The sequence below is a fragment of the Squalius cephalus genome (assembly GCF_949319135.1).
Source record: "Squalius cephalus genome assembly, chromosome: 5".
NCBI lineage: Eukaryota > Metazoa > Chordata > Actinopteri > Cypriniformes > Leuciscidae > Squalius > Squalius cephalus.
Genome location: NC_137126.1, coordinates 48,997,593 through 49,017,592, shown reverse-complemented (window position 1 = coordinate 49,017,592; position 20,000 = coordinate 48,997,593). Strand labels below are relative to the sequence as shown.

At 37.7% G+C, this 20,000-nt stretch overlaps 2 protein-coding genes across 4 annotated transcripts in view; both read right to left on the bottom strand.

The window, feature by feature from the left end:
- The window catches only part of dhrs11a (dehydrogenase/reductase 11a), a 27,999-nt gene extending 23,272 nt beyond the window's left edge, over positions 1 to 4,727 (bottom strand). Inside the window, exon 1 of one of the 2 annotated variants that reach the window (XM_079871872.1) lies at positions 4,348 to 4,727. In XM_079871872.1, the coding sequence (XP_079727998.1) occupies positions 4,348 to 4,491 (144 nt within the window). In that variant the 5' untranslated portion in view covers positions 4,492 to 4,727. The remainder of the gene's footprint in view (positions 1 to 4,347) is intronic. The other variant, XM_079871873.1, reaches the window with a different exon arrangement.
- A 909-nt stretch (positions 4,728 to 5,636) lies between these two features.
- Positions 5,637 to 19,254, bottom strand: LOC307158540 (gametogenetin-binding protein 2-like). Of its 2 annotated transcripts, none has more exons than XM_079871175.1 (13): positions 18,402 to 19,254; positions 17,418 to 17,498; positions 16,110 to 16,363; positions 15,064 to 15,162; positions 14,806 to 14,919; positions 13,810 to 14,019; positions 13,319 to 13,493; positions 12,219 to 12,401; positions 11,264 to 11,408; positions 10,382 to 10,507; positions 9,918 to 10,075; positions 7,815 to 8,039; positions 5,637 to 6,419 (listed from the first exon to the last, which is right to left on the bottom strand). In XM_079871175.1, exons 1-13 carry the CDS (start codon positions 18,492 to 18,494, stop codon positions 6,243 to 6,245), a joined length of 2,040 nt encoding a protein of 679 aa, XP_079727301.1. In that variant the 5' UTR covers positions 18,495 to 19,254; the 3' UTR covers positions 5,637 to 6,242. The 2 variants fall into 2 exon arrangements, with proteins under 2 accessions (XP_079727301.1, XP_079727302.1); XM_079871176.1 differs by having other exon boundaries at positions 5,639 to 6,419; positions 10,382 to 10,504; positions 18,402 to 18,774.
- Positions 19,255 to 20,000: the final 746 nt, after the last annotated feature.

Sequence of the window (20,000 nt, the reverse complement as noted above, 5' to 3'; positions counted from 1 at the left end):
AAAGCTAAACACTCAGTGTTGCCAAAGTCAGGGGAATATTCCAGCTCACTGATTCCACGCGCGATACAGAGATCATGACATCAGCGGTGGACCAGCATGCACTGCGTCACATGTTTCCTAGGAATCGACTGAGCTTGAAGGACAAACACGCAGAGACACACTAACTACAGCTGCAGATTTAGCCGAAAGTAAGACGTCTCTTATATATAGAATGATTAATGACTGTGATACACACACACACACACACACACACACACACGTTTACTAGCTATTTAAATGGGGTCATTTCACAGTAATGGTAGGTACAGACTGTATATTCTCTCCCCGTACACTAACTCGATCCCTAAACCATCACACAAAACTTGCTGCATTTTTTGAAAACCTTTAATTACTTTATTCTTACACCAGTTTTACAAATGAGGACGTCCCTTATGGAGATTTTGGTCACTTCTGGGTGTGAATTTGTCCCCAAAATATAGTTAAGTAGGTACACACACACACACACACACACACACACACACACACACACACACACACACACACACACACACACACACACACACACACACACACACACACTGTATGAAAGATATAACACCGAACTGAAATCTACTCATGGAAAGTGGTTTGATTGGAGAATTGAGCATCTCACGTAAAGTGATAAAGTTCAATCTAATTAAAGACACAAACCCTCGTCCAGCACTCAACATGAGTTAAAGTGTGCGGATGGATTTATAAGTGCCGCAGTGCATTATGGGTGGAGTGAGATGTAGTATTAATGGAACAGACTGTTGTCTGACTGGACTTTAGTGCAATTACTGTAGTATTCTGAAGTACACTAGTACAGACGGATGAACAGACAGACAGAACAGACAGACAGATGGATGGATATAGATAGATAGATAGATAGATAGATAGATAGATAGATAGATAGATAGATAGATAGATAGATAGATAGATAGATAGATAGATAGATAGATAGACAGATGGATAGATGGATAGACAGATGGACAGATGGATGGATGGATGGATAGATGGATAGACAGATGGGCAGATAGATAGATGGATAGATAGATAGATAGATAGACAGATGGACAGATGGATAGATGGATAGATAGATAGATAGATAGATAGATAGATAGACAGATGGATAGATGGATAGACAGATGGATAGATAGATGGATGGATGGATGGATAGATGGATGGATGGATGGATAGACACATAGACGGATGGATACATAGATAGAAAGATAGATAGATAGACAGACAGATATTTTGGGGATATTATGGGGATATTTAATTTTATCAATCAATAAATTCCACTAGAAACAAACCTTGTTGTATTATTTTAATTTAATACTGTGAAGCTGCTTTGATACAATCTGTATTGTGAAAAGCGCTATACAAATATACTTGACGGACGGACGGACGGACGGACTGACGGATGGATGGATGGATGGATGGAAAGACGGATGGATGGATGGATGGATGGACGGACAGATAGATAGACAGATGGATAGATAGATAGATAGACGGATGGATGGATGGACGGACGGATGGATGGATAGACGGATGGATGGATAGATATATAGATAGATAGATAGATGGATAGACAGATGGATGGATGGATGGATGGACGGACGGATAGATAGACAGATGGATAGATAGACGAATGGATGGATAGATATATAGATAGATAGATAGATAGATAAATAGATAGATAGATAGATAGATAGATAGATAGACAGATGGATAGATAGATAGATAGATCAAATTTCCTGAAAAAATGTGAATGAATGGATGGATGGATGGATGGATTATGGCCCTGCTAGTGTACGTACGCTGGCAATATAGGCATAAGAAATAATAAAGCATACAGACGGCATTAGAGAGTGAACTGACAAGCACTGATTTTTGGATCCGTAAAATATTTCCTCTGTAATTTCCTCTTCATTTCCATCCGATCTAAAAGATGCTTAGTTGCTCATCCAGCAGGAATGCGAAACAACAACCACATCAAGCGTCTGCTTGAATCCTGGGATCAGAGCTCATCGGATCAAAGACTGCCGTGGGAAAGACTGATCCTGGAAAATAACGGATACCAGTGAAGGCTTTCCACTCCATCCCGTCTCCCAGAGCGAACACATTATTACTCTCTCAGAGCCTCCGTTTGCTCATCACTGTCCTCATCCCAAACCTTTCTTACGGATTTTCCCAGTCTCTCTGTTCGGTTGGAATATACAGAAGCAGGAGTGCAAAGCTCAACTACACTAATATACTTTACTGATCCTGGTAAATGCACCGGTGAGAAAATGTACTGGTATTGGTATGGTGAAACTAGGGCTGTGCAACGATTAATCGCATCCAAAATAAAAGTTTGTGTTTACATAATATATGTGTGTGTACTGTGTATAATTAATTTGTATATATAAATACACACACACATGCATGTATATATTTCAGATTTTTTTTTTTATTTATATATAAAATATTTATAAATATATATATATACAGGATATACATGCAAATATTTCTTGAATATATACATGCATGTATTATGTAAACACAAACTTTTATTTTGGATGCGATTAATAGTTGCACAGCCCTAGTAAAAACACTAGAGCTTTACACAGACTCAAAGCATCTGGCTAGTGTGTGTGTGTGAATGTTTATATTCTAGGGAGACCGTCTGAAGCTCGATGTGGCCCCAAACACACACACACACACACACACACACACACACACACACACACACACACACACACACACACACACACACACACACACACACACACACACACACACACACACACACACACAAAGAATATAGCCTTTGAGACAATTACAGTGGTGCCTTGTGATCAGACACACACAAAGCTTGCCTTGTCTCTCATTTCACTCTGAGAAACACACATTTCATGAAGGAAAGACGTACATTATCTCTATCTTTATTGATAAAACCTGCCAAGACCCTCAACCCTGCTCCTCGAGGACCGTTTACAACACACACACTGTCAAAACGAGGCATTTCCAGGAACAAAACATTTACCAATCTGGAGAATCAAAGCTTTCAAGCGCTGCAGTAAATCTGAGCATATCTCTCAACCTTTGTCCATCATAACTATATATCACAAACACGCGTGTTATGAATGGACTGTGTTGTCCAAGACACACAAAAACAGAAGCACTTTCATTCAATCTCAATAAATCAGAAGCGAGGAAATAAGTGTTCGCTTCAGTTTAAAGAAACACGAGCAAAGCAGGACTCATATTATATTATAAAAATTATATATATAAAAATTATATATATAATATGCATAAAAAAAGCATATTATTGTCTTATTGTTAGTTTAATTGCTTCTATTGTTCAACACATTTGTAAGTCGCTTCGGATTAAAGCGTCTGCTAAATGATTGAATGTAAATGTAAAAAGATGGATGTATAAACTATAAAAACATACTGTCATTTTTTTGAATTTTTTTGTCATTTTTTTTTTATGATAAGAAGTTTCTTGTAGTATGCAAATGTAAAAGTAAAGTTCTTGCATACACAACTACACAAACACTGAAGACGTCTGCGAGCTCAAGGCAAGGGCAGGGCTGAACACATGATTAATGATTGACATGATTTTCTTCATTGATTGACAGCCTGTGAGGAAGGGTTGAGGAATGACACTTCACTGAACAGAAAGCATTCTTAAAGGGACTAATAACGCCTTACGCAGAATATTATCACACAAAATATGTTTTTCTAAACACATATGACTGGAACACAAGAGGAGAAGAATCTCAGTGACTATGAATATAGAATTATGCGAGGAACATAACTGATAATAACAGAAAAATTAACAGCCTTTGAGTTTAGATTGACATGAAGGTGAGAAAATAGTTGATTTAAGGGTGAAAAACCAAGTGATACTATATTTAATGATAGTCATATAACTCAACATCACACAATACAACAATATAAACTCTCAGCTAATGTTAAAGTCGAGCATAAACTCCCCTAGGCTTAGTAAATTATGCAAACCCGCATTTAATTACACATGATACGCAGTGTCAAATAAACAGCTCGAGGTGATTTTGATTTTGTGGAGTAAAAGTGGGCGTGGCGAAATCTATCAATATTTCACACAGAGGCGATCAATCACTTTAAAGAAGTGTCATTTCTCCCATATGAACGCACTCAACTCAGAAATAAAGGGTTAACTGTATACTTGAGGAAATGCATCATGTATGTGGAGAAGGAGTTTGATTGAGAAGCTCTTCATGCAGTGAGCTAACACCAGTAGCACTACAGCTACGAGGCCGTTAAGCACTAACAACTCGTTTTAAGATCGTTTTTTACCTCGATTTTGTCCACGTTCCGCGCGCAACCGACCACTTTCATGCCGTGCTGAACGAGAACGCGCGCGACAGCCGCTCCGATCCCGACAGACGCTCCGGTGACCAACGCGACTCTCCCCTTCCAACGCTCCATCATCATCTTCATCCGATACAGTGTATCACAATCACTGCAACGTCACAATGTAACAAAGAGTTCTAATCCGCGCCGGAATGGAACAATGTATCAGATCGCGCGCGGCTGTTACTTTGTGTCTGTGTGTCGCGCGCGCGGTAATATTAATATCTCTCTGATTCAGAAGAAGAGTATCAGTCAGTCAGTGTGTTTAGGGCGGGAACAAATCACTCAAGCCCTCCCTGATCTTCTGCCCGCTCGTTCACACACACACACACACACGGATACAATCACAGCAGAACCCGCGGTTAATTATTAACGACCGAAGAAAAGATAAGTTAGGTTGTTGTCACCGTCCGCGCGTTTTTTCCCCCACTCATTAATTTATACTGTACATGAACGCTGTATTGAATGTGTACACTGTAAAAAAAAAAAATTATATGATCAATAAGATTTTTTATGACAACATATATTTGCACATTGCTTTAACTCATCAAAATAAGCAATTTTCAACTTAAAAAAAATAAGTTATACAATATTCAACTCATTTTTTAAGTCAGTTTAATGTAATTTAAGTTGAAATGAATGTCATCGTTACTTTTAAAACCAGTCATAAATGTCACTTGACATCATATGTGTAGAGCATATTGCTAAGATTGGGAAAATATTATAATCACAAGTGTAAATTCTCATCAGTTGTCTAATAAAAAAAGTCATTAAAAATGATATTGAACTTACGATTTTTTTTAAAGAAATGTGCTTTAAAAAAAGAAAAGTAGCGCTGGCCACAATATATCGACAATAAAGCATTTTAGAGAACACTGGACTTTTACACACACACACACACACACACATAGAAAAGAAACAAGCAAACAAGGTCGAAACTTTTAAACTGTTGATACAGATTTGCATCAGGTGATAATATATTTCGATCGTTTGTTAGTCACTTTTTATTGTCTGTATTTTAATGAAACATGAGAAGGAAACTGAACAAAACACGCCATCTAGTGGCTGACTAATTTTAACATTATAAGATAAAGTTAGAAGTAATAAAACAAGCTGTTTAACAGCCTATCATGGGAATTTGAGTCATATTTGTATATGCTAACCAAATTAGATATTTACAAACCTACATCCCAACAGAAACACTCACAAGAGACATGAAACACATTCGAAATCTGATGCATATTAATAAATATTCTTTATTTAGTAAATTTTGCACATTGCTTTCAACATTACATCCAGTCTTCTTTATAAATGGATGTTTTCATCTTCCTGTAAAATCTTTTCATTCAGATCATTTTATTTCTGTACACATTTATTGGTACAATTCTTGCCACTAAAATTGTCACAGTCAGAGAAACAATCTGGGAGAAAATAAACAAAAAAACAAAAAGAAATGCTTCACAAACAATACATTAAGACTATCAACATCTAACCCTACAGCCAAGCCCTGCAAGCTCGATTATCATTTTAATAACTGTGTTTCTAACGACCTGCTCCCTAATCACCGTGTGTCGAGAGAGAGAGAGAGAGAGAGAAAGGAAAACAAAGCCAGCTGTGATTGGTTGAGAAGTGAAAGAGGAGGAGCCTGAAGGGGAAGACGTGTATATAGATGTGGAAAAAGACGTGGAACTTTACCCAAAAAACATGAACGTCGTCAAATACAGCGCTGAAACTGATTCCTTTACCCATTTCATATTCCCAAACTCTTGCCTGAACAAAGCAACGATGCAGCAGTGATCATCATGAGTGTTTTCACGGTCTATAAAAGTGAGTGTGTGTTAGTGAGCGTGTGCGGTGGGCAGCCACTCTCCGCGGCAGTATTTGGTGAAGCGGTCTTTGAGGTGCTGTCTGTACTGGTCTCGCGTTCGGTAGAAGGACTTGTTGTTCTCCACGAACGACTGGATCTCGTCCTGTGTCAGACAGTTCTCTTCATCTGAGGTCACTTCAGATTCATTCTGTCCAAAAGAAATCAGAAGGAAAAAATAAATCACTATATGCAAATATTTCAATAAACAAATAGTAGTGAATTTCATTTTTAACAAACTGACCAAAAGTACATTATTAGACCGTTTATTCTCCTAATCAGGGCCTAAAACCACTTAAGAAAATGTACCGGACATTAATAATTTTTACCAGCCATGAAACGTACCAGTAATGATACCAACATTTTACATACCAGTGAAAATTCACACTTCTGTGTTCTAGCTGAAACCACTAGCCTAACTAATATACATTTAAAACATTATTTAAGATAAGAAAACAGCCAGTAATACAATAAGAACAAATAATCAAAATTGCAATAAAAAACACAAATAAACACAACATAACAAAAGATACGAATGAAATAAACAGTGCTTTTCAGGAACAGAAATGTAATAAAGCAAGCAAATGTAAAATAACACTACATAGTCTTCACTGTGTAAATTAAACATCCTTATTAATAAATCCTTACTAAAGTTATTCAGGCAAGAGCAGTGAGTGCACACTATTTGAATCTGTTTGCAATAAGAATGTGAATGATATCCGAGTTTTTTGTGTACGTTATTTGAATCAAAAGTAGGAATCGTAAGAACTCAAGCGTTATTAGGCCTGTCGCGATAACTACTTTTTGTTGTGCGATATATTGTCCCAGAAATAATTGCGATAAATGATATTATTGTCATTTTAAGACCATTTTATGCCTGTGAATATAGTATCATAATATACAGTAACAGCATAACAATGCAAGTCGGCCTACACACTTTCAAATGACAGCAGCCTTTTAATTCCTCAGATCACGGAAATGAAGTGTCAAAAAACTTGAATAAATAGTAAATAAACATTTTATTTTAAAAAAAGTGCAAAGTAACAAGTAGAAATAAACGGAGCAATTCTAATAGGGTCCTCACACCAGCGGTGCTCGGCCCTAAAACACACTTGCAAATGCACTAAAGGCACTTATGGAGATTTTCCATTTCCCCTGTCCTCCTTTTCTCTGTAAAGAAAGTGTGCACACACTATTGCTGAAAACACAAACCCTACTAAGCAGTCAGATGTCCATATGAACAAAGACAGAAGCTTCAACAGGCCACATCTGCTGCTAAAACTGTCTGAAATTGAGTGCATTTGGACTTGCTTTTCTAAACGGCCTGTAGTTCTCAGGAAAACACGATAACGCCTCAAATGACGCCCATGTCGATGACCGCTCTGTGTATGAAGGAACTGCCCGAGCCCCGCTGTTGGTGACGTTAAGTAAGTAAACATAATAGGCGATATATTGTGTCACCAAAAACTATTGAGGTCATGTACAATTAGTCGATATATTGATCATTGCGACAGGCCTAAGCGATACGAGATGTGTGAACACTCACCAGTAGCTCCATGAGGCTCTTGCTCGCCTCTGTGCAAGTGTCCGGCGAGAGAGGCTGACTGTGGAAGCACTCGCTGCTGGTCACATGATGCCTGAAGCTCTCTAAGGACTCACAGCACAGCTCTTTGCTTCTGCACAGATGTGGCGAAGGAGAGGAGGACTCGTGAACGGCAGCAGATCCTCTCCGACTGCCGTCCGATACGCAGAGCTCCTCCGCTTTAGACGCCTACGAGAGAGGGGAAAACATCACAACTTCAGTAAGAACAAAAAAATTTTTTTTTTTAACCGAAACCGAAGATTTTAATTTAGTCAAAACCGAGAATAAAAATCAGTCTGCTATCCTGCACCTTCTTCAAAGTTCGAACTGTGACTTTTTTGCAGACATTACACTAATGTACAGTTTAAAAGTTTAAAATAGAGGTCTATTTTTATTAATAATATTTTTATTCCTTGTTTTCTTACTATTTTTATGCACCTTGTACATGCTGTACTTGGCAATAAAAGCTGATTCTGATTCTAAAATATATTTATTAATCATTTAATTGATCAGATTTATTCAGTATAAAAATCAAATAAATTTTTTTTTAACAATTTAAATGTAATATAGTGCTTGCATTTAGCAAAATTCTTAATTTGACAGAATTTGAGTTTCATATCAAAAGTAACAAAGCTTATTGTGATTATTGGATGGAAGTAATGGCACATAATGTTCAGTGGAGTTGTGTTCATGCAGAGACTAAAATATCTCGTTCAAAAAATAGTTAAAATCAAACTAAAATAGTTCATCAAACTGAAGATCGATTAAACATGACGAATCGACATCACCCCCACTCGGACATGTTTACCTGTTGTATTTCTCCATAATACACACTCACACAGTCAAAATGTGCTCTTGGAAAAATGCTATTTAAACGTCACCATTTTTGCTGATTTCAGACAAAACCAAATATTCTGAAACTTCAGTGCATCACTAAAAGAACGGGAATATTTACACATAAAATGAATGTGATATATTTTTGGCATTAATATTATGATTATGAAATGTGTGTCTTCCATTATCCTGCAGAGCTGCTTGTATTTGTAATATTGGTAACACTTTACAATAAGGTTCATTAGTTAACTACATTAGTTAGCATGCCATTAACTAACAATGAACTGCACGTATACAACATTTATTAATCTTTGCTCATGTTAATTTCAACATTTACTAATACTTTATTAAAATTTTGTTAACATTAGTTAATGCACGGTGAACTAACAATGAACAGCTGTGTTTTTATCATCTAACGTTAACAAAGATTAACAAATACAGTAACAAATGTATTGCTCATGATTAGTTAATGTTACACTAAAGGTATAGCGGAGGATTTTCCCGAATTTTAGAAAAGAACCGCCCTCTCCACTTTTTGAAAAAATGCACATGCGCAACACTCTACCTGCTCCCGAGAGGGAACGCCTATTAAACGTATGCACGAGCTAATCATAGCTTACATTAACTTTTACTAGCAGTGATTTTAAATGGATTTCTCCAAATAGCATGCCAAACTTTACCTGTCGAGTAGAAACTTCGCGACTGAGGCATCAGTGGGAAGCCCAACCTGTGTTTTGAGCGCACGCCATCGTGTGAATTGTGTGCACGAGCACGTACGACGGCCTTACGTAAACATATCACCAGAATGATTGACAATTAGGAGGACCAATAGTCTTGATGATCCACCCGGAAAAAGAAAATCCTCCGCTATACCTTTAACGAATGTTAACTAATGAACCTTATTGTAAAGTGGGTTACACTTTATTTTAAGGTGTCATTGTTACAGTGTAATTATACATTTAAGTACTGAGTAATATTAACTACATGTACTTACTATAGGGTTAGGGTTTGGTTGAGGGTTAGTTACATGTAATTATGCATAATTTACTGTTATTACTACGGTAAGTACATGTAACATATGTAACAAGGACACTGTAAAATAAAGTGTTACTGTAATACTGAGCAGATAAAGCATCAAAATGCAGTTCTTTCCATTTCCTCAAAGATGTTTAGCCACATGATGTTTAGCCAGATATGAATCAATAATGACAAGACGGGCCTAACAATACTCACTATATGTAAACTCCCACAAAGTGACCCCTTGTTTTTTCTTTTCTTCTTTTTATTTTTGCAGTTCGTGTTGTCTTCAGAGTTGGCCCAGCACTCGACACAACTGTCCACGGCGTCCTCCTCCTTCTCCTCCGAGCAGTGCTGACTACATGAGCATTCACCTGAAGACAAACACACACATATCATCACTATCACACATCTATCAGACAAATACGTCAGATATGATCCTGACTATCCATAAAAACAGCAGAACTCTCGCAAAAAAAAAAAAAAAAAAAAAAAAAAATTAAAAATAAAATCTGACTGTCTGCTTTACGCAATGGTCTGAAATCAGGATGCACAGGTTTTGAATCAGTCCAAACAGGAAACAAAAATGATGTTTACACGTTTCCAGAATAAGATGCAATGTCAACACAGTTGAATAGACAAATGTTTGACCATCTATAATCATAATAACGTTGCTTTACCCGTTTCATCATGGTTACACATGCCCTCGGTGCAGGCCACATCTGAGCCCTCTCTAGAGCCCGTCTCACTGCCCTCCATACTGGAGCAGTAACCACAGTCACTGCCGTTACTGTGAGGCAACACTACTAGAGGAACAAACAGGCACAAACACACCAGTCAGAGGCATTCTGGGTACCAGAAATATTTTAGAATAAGGGGCAATATTTGCCACCTTAAATTGATTTCCAGGGCATTTTTACCTTATTAGATGTATGCATCGTTCTTTGTTAAACTCTCATATTTAATCAAATTCAATTAGAATAGAGACACTGTGGAGTGTTACCAATCAAATGTCATAATGACACATCAAGTCAAGTCTCCTAATCGCGCTTTTAACAATATAGGTTGTTTCAAAGCAGCTTTACAGTGATAATAGGAAATTGAAGCAATAGAGATTGTTTTGGCTTTACAGCAGATCTAGAATAAAGTTATTGTCCAGATAAAGTTAGTTTTGATTGATTGATTCACTTCCGTTGCGAAGATCATTAGTTATTAACTTGAGAACGCAAGGTTCCAAGGTGCAAGCGTTGACAAATGTTTGAAAAATGGTATCATCTCCACGTAAACTTCAAAAACGTGAATCTGTGAAAACGCTGACGGCGTGCATATGTGTATTACGTGTTCAATCTATAGGTATGAGCGTTTGAATATATATGTGCGCAGGCGTGTCTTTCTTTACAAACTGACCTCACCAAATTACTTGTCTGGCCTTAAATTCATAATATACATTTTTTTTTGCATTATCCAAGTGAACTGGAATCATTTTGACAATGTTTTATCTGTACTGAGGTAAAGGGAAGGAGGCCTTCACAGGGGAGACATCACATGTCACACATCTTTACCTTTCTGGGTTTTGGGGGAGCGCAGGATTGAGGTCGCGGGACAGGTACAGGAGGAGCTCTCGCTGGTGATGATGACCTCCACGCTGCCAGACTCCTCTCCACTCCCACACGACTTACAGCCGCCGTCCACTGACTCAGACGAACCCTGAGGAAACACCGCAATACAAATAAATTAATAAAATGTATTTATTAAGGCGAGACACTACAGGTGAATGGGTAAAATTTTTAACTAGCAGATATCACCATGAAACTTTCCCAGTTGATTACCTACATTAAGATGAGAAAAAAGATTTGCCATGTTTTTTGGAATAAAATGTTATATAAATCAGGCTAGGAATACATTTACAAATCCCTCTGTAAATATAACTAGGTACAAGACTGGAAGGTTTGGTGTATATCGGTGCTACTGAAGTGGAGATTTCGGACTTGGAGAATGAGAGAAAAGTCATTTTGAGAAAACGGGCTTTAAAGATTTATCATCAGCCAATGAGATTGCGCATTCAGCCCTTTTACTTTCAGGATTGGTTGCTGATAAAAAGGAAATGACCATATTTGGATCCGACAGCATTGTACAGGAGAGAGAGAGAGAGCTTTCTAATGGTGTGTGAGATGACAGGGAGCAGCATGTTGATTAAGAACGCCAACTTTTGTTGAATTTATGAGAAATCTACAGACGCAAACAGACAAAGTGAAGTAAAATAAAGACCTAAATGTGTATTTTGGACTTTTTTTTTACCACAAGTCTGAAAGAAGACATGTTATAGAAGACAAATATCCAAAATTGACCAGTAAAAAAAAAAAAACAATGTTTTTGCCTGCCGTGTCTCGCCTTAAATAAATAAATACAACCTCACGTTGTCGTGTCAATCACGTTTACACACAGCCTCGGAAACTTTTGTCCGTCATAAAAAAATAGAAGAGAGCTTTATTGTCATTGTAAACAACGAGTCATTACCTCATCAAGACTTTTATCTTTCTCCCCCTCCGCCTCTTGTTCAAAACCACACTTGTTTTTGCGTCTGTTCTTGCGTTTTTGCCTCTTCTTCTCCTGTTTGAGCTCTTTGGCTCTCTCCTCTTCCGAGAGCTCCTCACAGAGCTGCTCCAGTCTGCTGATGCCCTGAACCCTCTCCACCGCCATCTGCACATCATTCAACACGGATCACGTGAGCCTCAGATTCAGACACAACACCGCCACATATACAGCACTTCCCACAAGCACAAAACAGGGATTTAAAATATTTTACTGAATAAAGTCAACAACAACAAAAAAAATTCCTTCACATAAAAATTACACAAGCATTTTATTTTATATCCATTAACATTTAATGATTTAGCAGACGCATTTATCCAAAGCGACTTACAAATGAGGAGAGCAATTAAACTAACAATAGGACAACAATATGAAAGTCTTGTTTTAGTTTTAGAAGTATAATTTTCTTGCAAGCTTGTGTATGTATACTGTTCAAAACCCTGTGATTTCCCAGTAATAAAGATTTATGTAAATAGTACAAAATTCAATGAACGTTACTCAAACCAGATTTGGCCATTAAATAGGACCTGGCTAGTTTTGGCCCACATGTTGGTTTATAGTCAATACTAAACTAATGTTTGTCATATAAACACATTTACATGAATGTTGCAGGAGGATTGCATGAACTTTAGGTCAAACTAAAAATTACATTTTAGAAGTATAATTTTCTTGCAACCTTGTATATTTTCCCAGTAATAAAGATTTATTTAAATAGTACAAAAAAAAAAGGGTACTCAGAATGCAACAGATTTGGCTATTTAATAGGGTTTGGCCCACATGTTGGTTTACAACCAATGCTAAACTTATTTTTCCTCATATAAACACATTTACATGGATGTTGCACATTTTAGGAGGACTGCATTCAAAATGTAAGATAATTTTTTTATAGTCTTTTTTTTGTTGTACAATTGAATGTCATATTTAATAGTTGAATACAGTCAAGAAGGATTTGCATCCTATTCATGGAAAGTGCCATTTAGGTATTGAAAATGAATCATAACATGAATATTAGGCGAAAGCTTTACCTCGAAGCTTTTGCGCAGTGCATCAATGCCCAGATAGAAGAGCATCTGCCACGTCTGCTCCTCGGCTCGCAGCTTCTGCCAGATCCTGTGCAGCCGCTCGTACAGGTGGATCCCCAGACACGTCAACACCTCCTCCTGGGCGATATCTATGGTCTTCGCGTGTCTCTCTCGACGCCTGCGAATGATCACAAACACTTTTAATGAGGGTATGTGCATGATAATGGAATAGCTAATTAGAGGTGGGCGATAGGGCAAAAAAATCATATCACGTTATTTTTCAGATGGGATAGCAATCCACAATCTTGTTACGATTCTTATTAATGTTGGTTTAAGACTTTTTGCAAGTTTCAGAGCAATACTAATTAAAGATATAGCCGTATAAACAGGGCTTGACGTTAATTTTTTTGCTCACCAGCCACCTATCAAAAATTATATCTGGTGTCTGAATAATATTTGGTTTGACTAAACTCCACATGGACTAAATCACTCACTCATAACCCCCGGCGAATTCTGGCTCTGCTCGGCCCAGTAAGTGAGCGATGAAGTCGGTCTCGCAGCAGACGTGGATGTGGCGCTCGTGTGGACAGCATCGCAAACCCTCGTACAGAGACGCACAGTAGCCTTTCTCTTTACTGCAGTCCAGATCCCCCACCAGGATGTTATATGCTCGCAGAACCTTGTTCTTACAGTCAGTACAGAACCTGAGAATGACGTGCAGAAAGAGAAAATCAGAGATTTTCAGACACAAAAAGTAAATAATAATCATTAAGGCGAGACACCCCAGGTGAATGTGGGTAAGAAAAAAAAAACACTACTAAATATCACCCTACTTCACTAGTTGATTGATTACATTAATAATTGCAAACAGTTTTCTGAAATGTTATATTTAAATATGCAAATTAGGTGTTATCTAATAAAATATGCACTAATTTGCATACATTTCTAGAACAAAAATCTGAACATTGGATAAAGTCAGGTTCAAATTCTTGTTAAATTTTTTGATATATTAGAGTAAAAGGTCTTTACAAGGTGGATTTTGGATATCTCTATTTATCACTCAGAAAATACTGTCAACAGCCAAAAATAAATATATTTTTGCCATTTTTTAAAGGAGTAACATGTTGTATAAAATCAGGAGAATTATATATGAACAAACCCCTCAGTAAAAACCTTCAGAATATAGATAAGAATAAAACTGTAAAGTTTGATGTATGTACTGAAGTGGAGATTTCTGGCTCAATGTAGGAGTAAAAACTCATTTTGAGAGAACGGCCTTTAAAGATATACACTGTAATTGAAATCTTCAGACACAAATAGATAAAGATGCAGTTAAAAGTGTATTTTGGATGTTTTCTGTCCACTAGTCTGAAAAAACACTTTATGAAAAGCCACAAATCTCAAAATTGACAGATGCATGAAAAAACACTGTTTTTGCCAGTAGTGTCTCGCCTTAATTAACAGAAATGTGTAAGATCACAATCTCGTACCGGTGTTTGCGCAGGTACGTCTCCAGAGTCTCCAACAGAGAGGAGCTGTCAATCAAAACCACTTCATCACGACACTCCTGTGACATCAGCTCCCACACGTCCATCCAGCTGCCCCTGCAGGACGGCAAACACAGGTAAATAGGGGGGTGACGATGCCCTCATGTCACGATTCAAAACACATCATCATACTGAACTCACGATACGATATTATTGCTCAAAAACACCAAATGTCACAATGATTAAAATAATCGGACTCACCCTAAAGGCTTCGGTTTGTGCGTGTCTAAAGAGTGCAGTTGACAGCGTTTGTTCTTTTTACTCTTGGGGATGGAATCAATTATGTTGTTTAACTTTGACCTGCAACAAAGGAATAAAAAGCACACGTTAAGTAACATAAAAGACAACAGAGATTAATTTTACAGGCAAGAAAAACAAAGTTCAAAACTATTCAATTGGCATATCCCTTCCCTTACATAATGCACTGAACTTCCATAATGTGCCATTTCCATGATGTAAGTTGGGACTTAAAGGGGTGGTATAATGCCCTTTTCACCAGATCTCTGATGTCCCCAGAGTGTGTGTGTGAAGTTTTAGCTCAAAATACCCCACAGATATTTTTATATAGCATGTTAAAATTGTCACTTTTTGAGGGTGAGCAAAAACACACTGTTTTTGTGTCTGTCCCTTTAAATGCAAATGAGCTGCTGCTCCCGGCACAGGGGGCGGAGCTTCAACAGCTTGTGTCCTTTTACCTCACACACACGCACTGAAAATTTCAAAAACTTTTAGCCTTTTATGTTCAAACCGGAGTCAGACAATGATGGAGAGACTCTAGAAGAAGTGACAACATGTAGAAGCAACAGGACATTTCTGAATGGTTAGTTGATGAATTTATGAAGCTGATGTGTAGTTATCTTCTAGTCATTGATTAGCATATTCTGTCTTGATAATCTATAACTCGTGTTCAGGGGGCGGGGTTTATGTAAATTCTAGGGTTGGTGATGTCACTAACCCGGGAGGAATGTGGTGTAGTCTCTACCAGCCGTTTGTTGTAGTCCTTAAAAAGCGATTTCTTTAAAAGCAAATATCTCCCTTTGCTTTGAACTTACAAATGAGGACTAAATTAAGCGAGTGATCGTGAAGAGGCAGAAACAACGCAAGAAGTGCTCAAAATACCAAGTTCAGGCATTGCTCAGAGTAGCATAAGCCAGACAAGGGAGGATTAAAGGAAAAGGAAAGATTTTTTATTTTATTTATTAGACACTATTAGCCATTAGACACTAACCAGTGTTTGCAGAACTCACCCATGAACATAAAAGAGTGTGTAGAGCTTCCTGGGGTCAGTGAGACATGCCCGTGTGACCGACAGCACTCCAGAGGATCCCACAGTGAGCGGCTCCAGCGCGAAGTATCCAGAGTCTGTGAGCTGAGAGAAGAGGTGCTCCACGCTGCGCCGGCAGCCCACGCACGGCACCGACTGGGACAGGGCGCTGATGACCTCACGAGACATCACCATCAGCGCCATGTTCAGGTCCTGCTGCTTCAGCATGCTGTGATGCTGGTGGACACAGGAGGGAAAGTCAAGCTTAAAGCCTTAAAAGTCTGACTCTATTATCTCGTCATTTCTGTCAAGCTGGAAAAGTGATTCAATTCACAAATATACACAGTTTGGGATCAGTAAGGTTTGTAATGTTTTTAAAAGAAATCTCTTCTGCTCAACAAAGCTGCATTTATTTGATTACAAATGCAAAAAAACCAAACAATTTTTTCAGTCATATTGTGAAATATTATTACAATTTAAAAATAACTGTTTCTATGTGAATATATAGTAAAGTGTAATTTATTCCTGTGATCAAAGCTGAATTTTCAGCATCATTACTCCAGTCTTCAGTGTCACATGATCCTTCAGAAATCACGCTAATATGATGATTTGATGCTCAAGAAACATTTATGATTGTACAGTTGTGTACAATTCTTTTCAGGATCCTTCGATGAACAGAGTTTTTTTTTGTTGCATCCTAACATTAATTTCTTGAAGCAGTAATGAAAATATATTTATTAAAATCAACAAATTGAAAGCAGTACGACTTTTATTGTACTAAGGAGAATGACTTTGTGTTGCATTACTGTAATGAGATTTGTGGTGTAGTAGCTTAATTGTCATGAATATTACTGTTTTTATTTAATTACATTTTTATGTTACAGATTTGGTGTATGTTTACACAACAACAATGTACTAAAAATAGAAAAGTTTTTCCTTTGTTTTTTTAAGTAGTTTTGCATACAGGACGACAACATTGTCAAAACGATTCCCAGGTTCACACGCATCTGCGAAAACTACTAAAAACGCTGTATTCTGCTGCCAGGCCATGTGCATGATGTCACCGTGTTCAAAAATTAGCACAGTTTGCAAAATTTACAAAGAAAAAAACTTTGAAATCTGTTTTCAAGCCCCAAGTTTTCAAGAGAAAATGGCGTTGTGGAAACGCCCCTTTAAATAAATATAAAATACATCTTCTAAATTCGTATTTTTGGTTTTAGGGTGAAATATGACCAAGACATGTTATTGAAAGGTTTTCAAAAATGAGAAATGAAAAAAGGTCATTGTTCACCTCAATAAACTGCTTCATTTGTGAACTGTTGATCTGATAGCTGTCAAACTCCAGAACACTGTCAGGAAACTCCATCACCATCTACAAAAAATATAACATATACACAATCAAAATAACAACACTTCCAAACATAATACTGTCTGTGACTTTAGTTTGCATTCAGTAAGTATATATAAAGGAACATAAAAACATTGGTATTCAGTTGTACTTGCCAAGGCAAACCTCTAGAACCGGTTTAATGATATTAGCCACTGAAATACGCATATTGACAGATGAATCATGCACAATAAGACCAAGAACATATATTTTTGGTTTTTCATTTCACATCAACTTTAAAGGGGTGGTATAATGCCCTTTTCATAAGATGTAAAATAAATCTGAGTCTGATATTTATTTATAAATAAATAAAATAAATGTCCCTTTAAATGCAAATGAGCTGCTGCTCCCGGCACAGGGGGCGGAGCTTCAACAGCTTGTGTCATTTTACCTCACACACACATGCACTGAAAATTTCAAAAACTTTTAGCCTTTTATGTTCAAACCGGAGTCAGACAATGATGGAGAGACTCAAGAAGAAGTGACAACATGTAGAAGCAACAGGACATTTCTGAATGGTTAGTTGATGAATTTATGAAGCTGATGTGTAGTTATCTTCTAGTCATTGATTAGCATATTCTGTCTTGATAATCTATAAATCGTGTTCAGGGGGCGGGGTTTATGTAAATTCTAGGGTTGGTGATGTCACTAACCCTGGAGGAATGTGGTGTAGTCTCTACCAGCCGTTTGTTGTAGTCCTTAAAAAGCGATTTCTGTAAAAGCAAATATCTCCCTTTGCTTTGAACTTTGAGCGTTGTAACTTTGCAGATGTTGATTATGCTCAAACAGCAACATTACACACTAACTAAAGTTAGAAAAGTGAAATCATAATCAACCACCCCTTTAAAGATGGTAAAATGGAAAGTGAAACCAATGAAATGATCTTACCGTGAGTGTGTCATCGATGTACAAGGGAATCTGGCGTGCAAGAAAAAGATACTCCTCTTCCCCGTCCCTGCAGACAGCCACCAGACGAGCCATGTCTCCGCCCAGATCAGCCTGTTAGTGAGAGGACACAATCTCAGTTAGCAAACCCCAAGAATCCTCTAAGAAACCAAAGCATTTGAGTGGTTTGGCCTCCCCTAATTTTCATTCTGTTTTTAATGCTTTAAGACAAAGCATGTGTAAATTCATAAGTCGACAGCATTGCTGAGTATTTCCTCCTTAAAACTGCAGTGAACCAAAGACAGTCTCAAAAACACGCTTTGAAATCGCTGGTGTTTCTGACGTCACAAACTACCTGGTAACCAATCAGATCAACGTGTGATCGTCAACCAGTGGATCTCTGAGCTGAGTGAGTGAGTTGAGGCGGGGCTCATTTGCATATTCATAGAACCGCGATTACTAAATGAGGCAAGGGTGTCGAGTGATGCATAACGCCTGCTACAGACTGTGCGATTTCAGAAATCCTAAAAGATCATTACAAATCAAACTGTACAACATGGATCTAATAATCTTGGGTACAACATGTATGCAGACTGTATGACACCTATTGAATCGTAGGCTACGACGCAAGCTAGTATAGAAGAATAAAACGTCATCAGCATGTGCTAGTGGTAAACGTGTGATGAATCACACTTTGGCAATTGTTGTTTTTAAGTGTGCTGAAAAAAAAGCAGCGAAAGAGGAGATTATGGCTATGAAACGGTTATGGCTATGAAAAAGAGGCCAATGCCCATTTTGTAAATGGAGCTTGAGGCAAGTAGCTTTAAGTTTTTAGTGTCATGTTGATCAATATGCCATTTCATGTTGCATTTTTATTGGCTAGTCAGTAGACGTCGGTCGTAGCAGCAAACACACTGTGAGATGATCATGCTAAAATTATGAGACTGTTAGAAAATCTTTGGTCGGAGGACCGTGACAATGGCCGTCTTTGAACATCTCTCACTTTACGACATATGATCACCTTTTAGGAGCCACGACCACAGAAATCGCCACGACTGGTCATCTTTCATTTGGGACAGCCCAAAATCGTACAATGTGTATCAGGCATAAGGCACCCAAAATTGGAAACACTTCAGTCATCTGACAGGGTTCCCACACCTTAGTTAACTTCAAATTCAAGAACCTTTCAAGGACTTTCCAGGTCCAATACCCTCAAATTCAAGGACTTAATTAGGGGACACATTGTGTTCAACAACAAATGTTGAGGCTCCATCTTAGTAGTATCGTGCGCGCGTGAACGTCATGGCACCGTACAACACAAAGTACGTCACGTGGGAAACACTTAATGTGTAAATGCGCGTAACTAACGTAAATCAAGCAAGCTAGTGCGCATAGGCCGAGAAGTGTTGGCGAAATAAGGGAATAATATGGAATTTTTTCTAGAAAACTTCTTGCACAATATAAATTCAAGCACTTTCAAGGACATGTATCTGTGCGTGTTTATTTTCCAAAACTTTCCAGGGCCTTGAATTTTTTTTTTTTTCAGATTCACAAACTTTCAAGGATTTCAAGGACCCGTGGGAACCCTGATCTGATTGTCTA

Excerpts from the sequence above, each read along its gene's own strand:
- LOC307158540 (XM_079871175.1), bottom strand. The coding sequence starts at position 18,494 with ATGGCTCGTCTGGTGGCTGTCTGCAGGGACGGGGAAGAGGAGTATCTT. Across the intron at positions 17,499-18,401 it reads ACATCGATGACACACTCACG|ATGGTGATGGAGTTTCCTGA; the intron begins GTAAGATCATTT and ends TATTTTTTGTAG. Across the intron at positions 10,076-10,381 it reads GTGTAACCATGATGAAACGG|GTGAATGCTCATGTAGTCAG; the intron begins GTAAAGCAACGT and ends GTTTGTCTTCAG.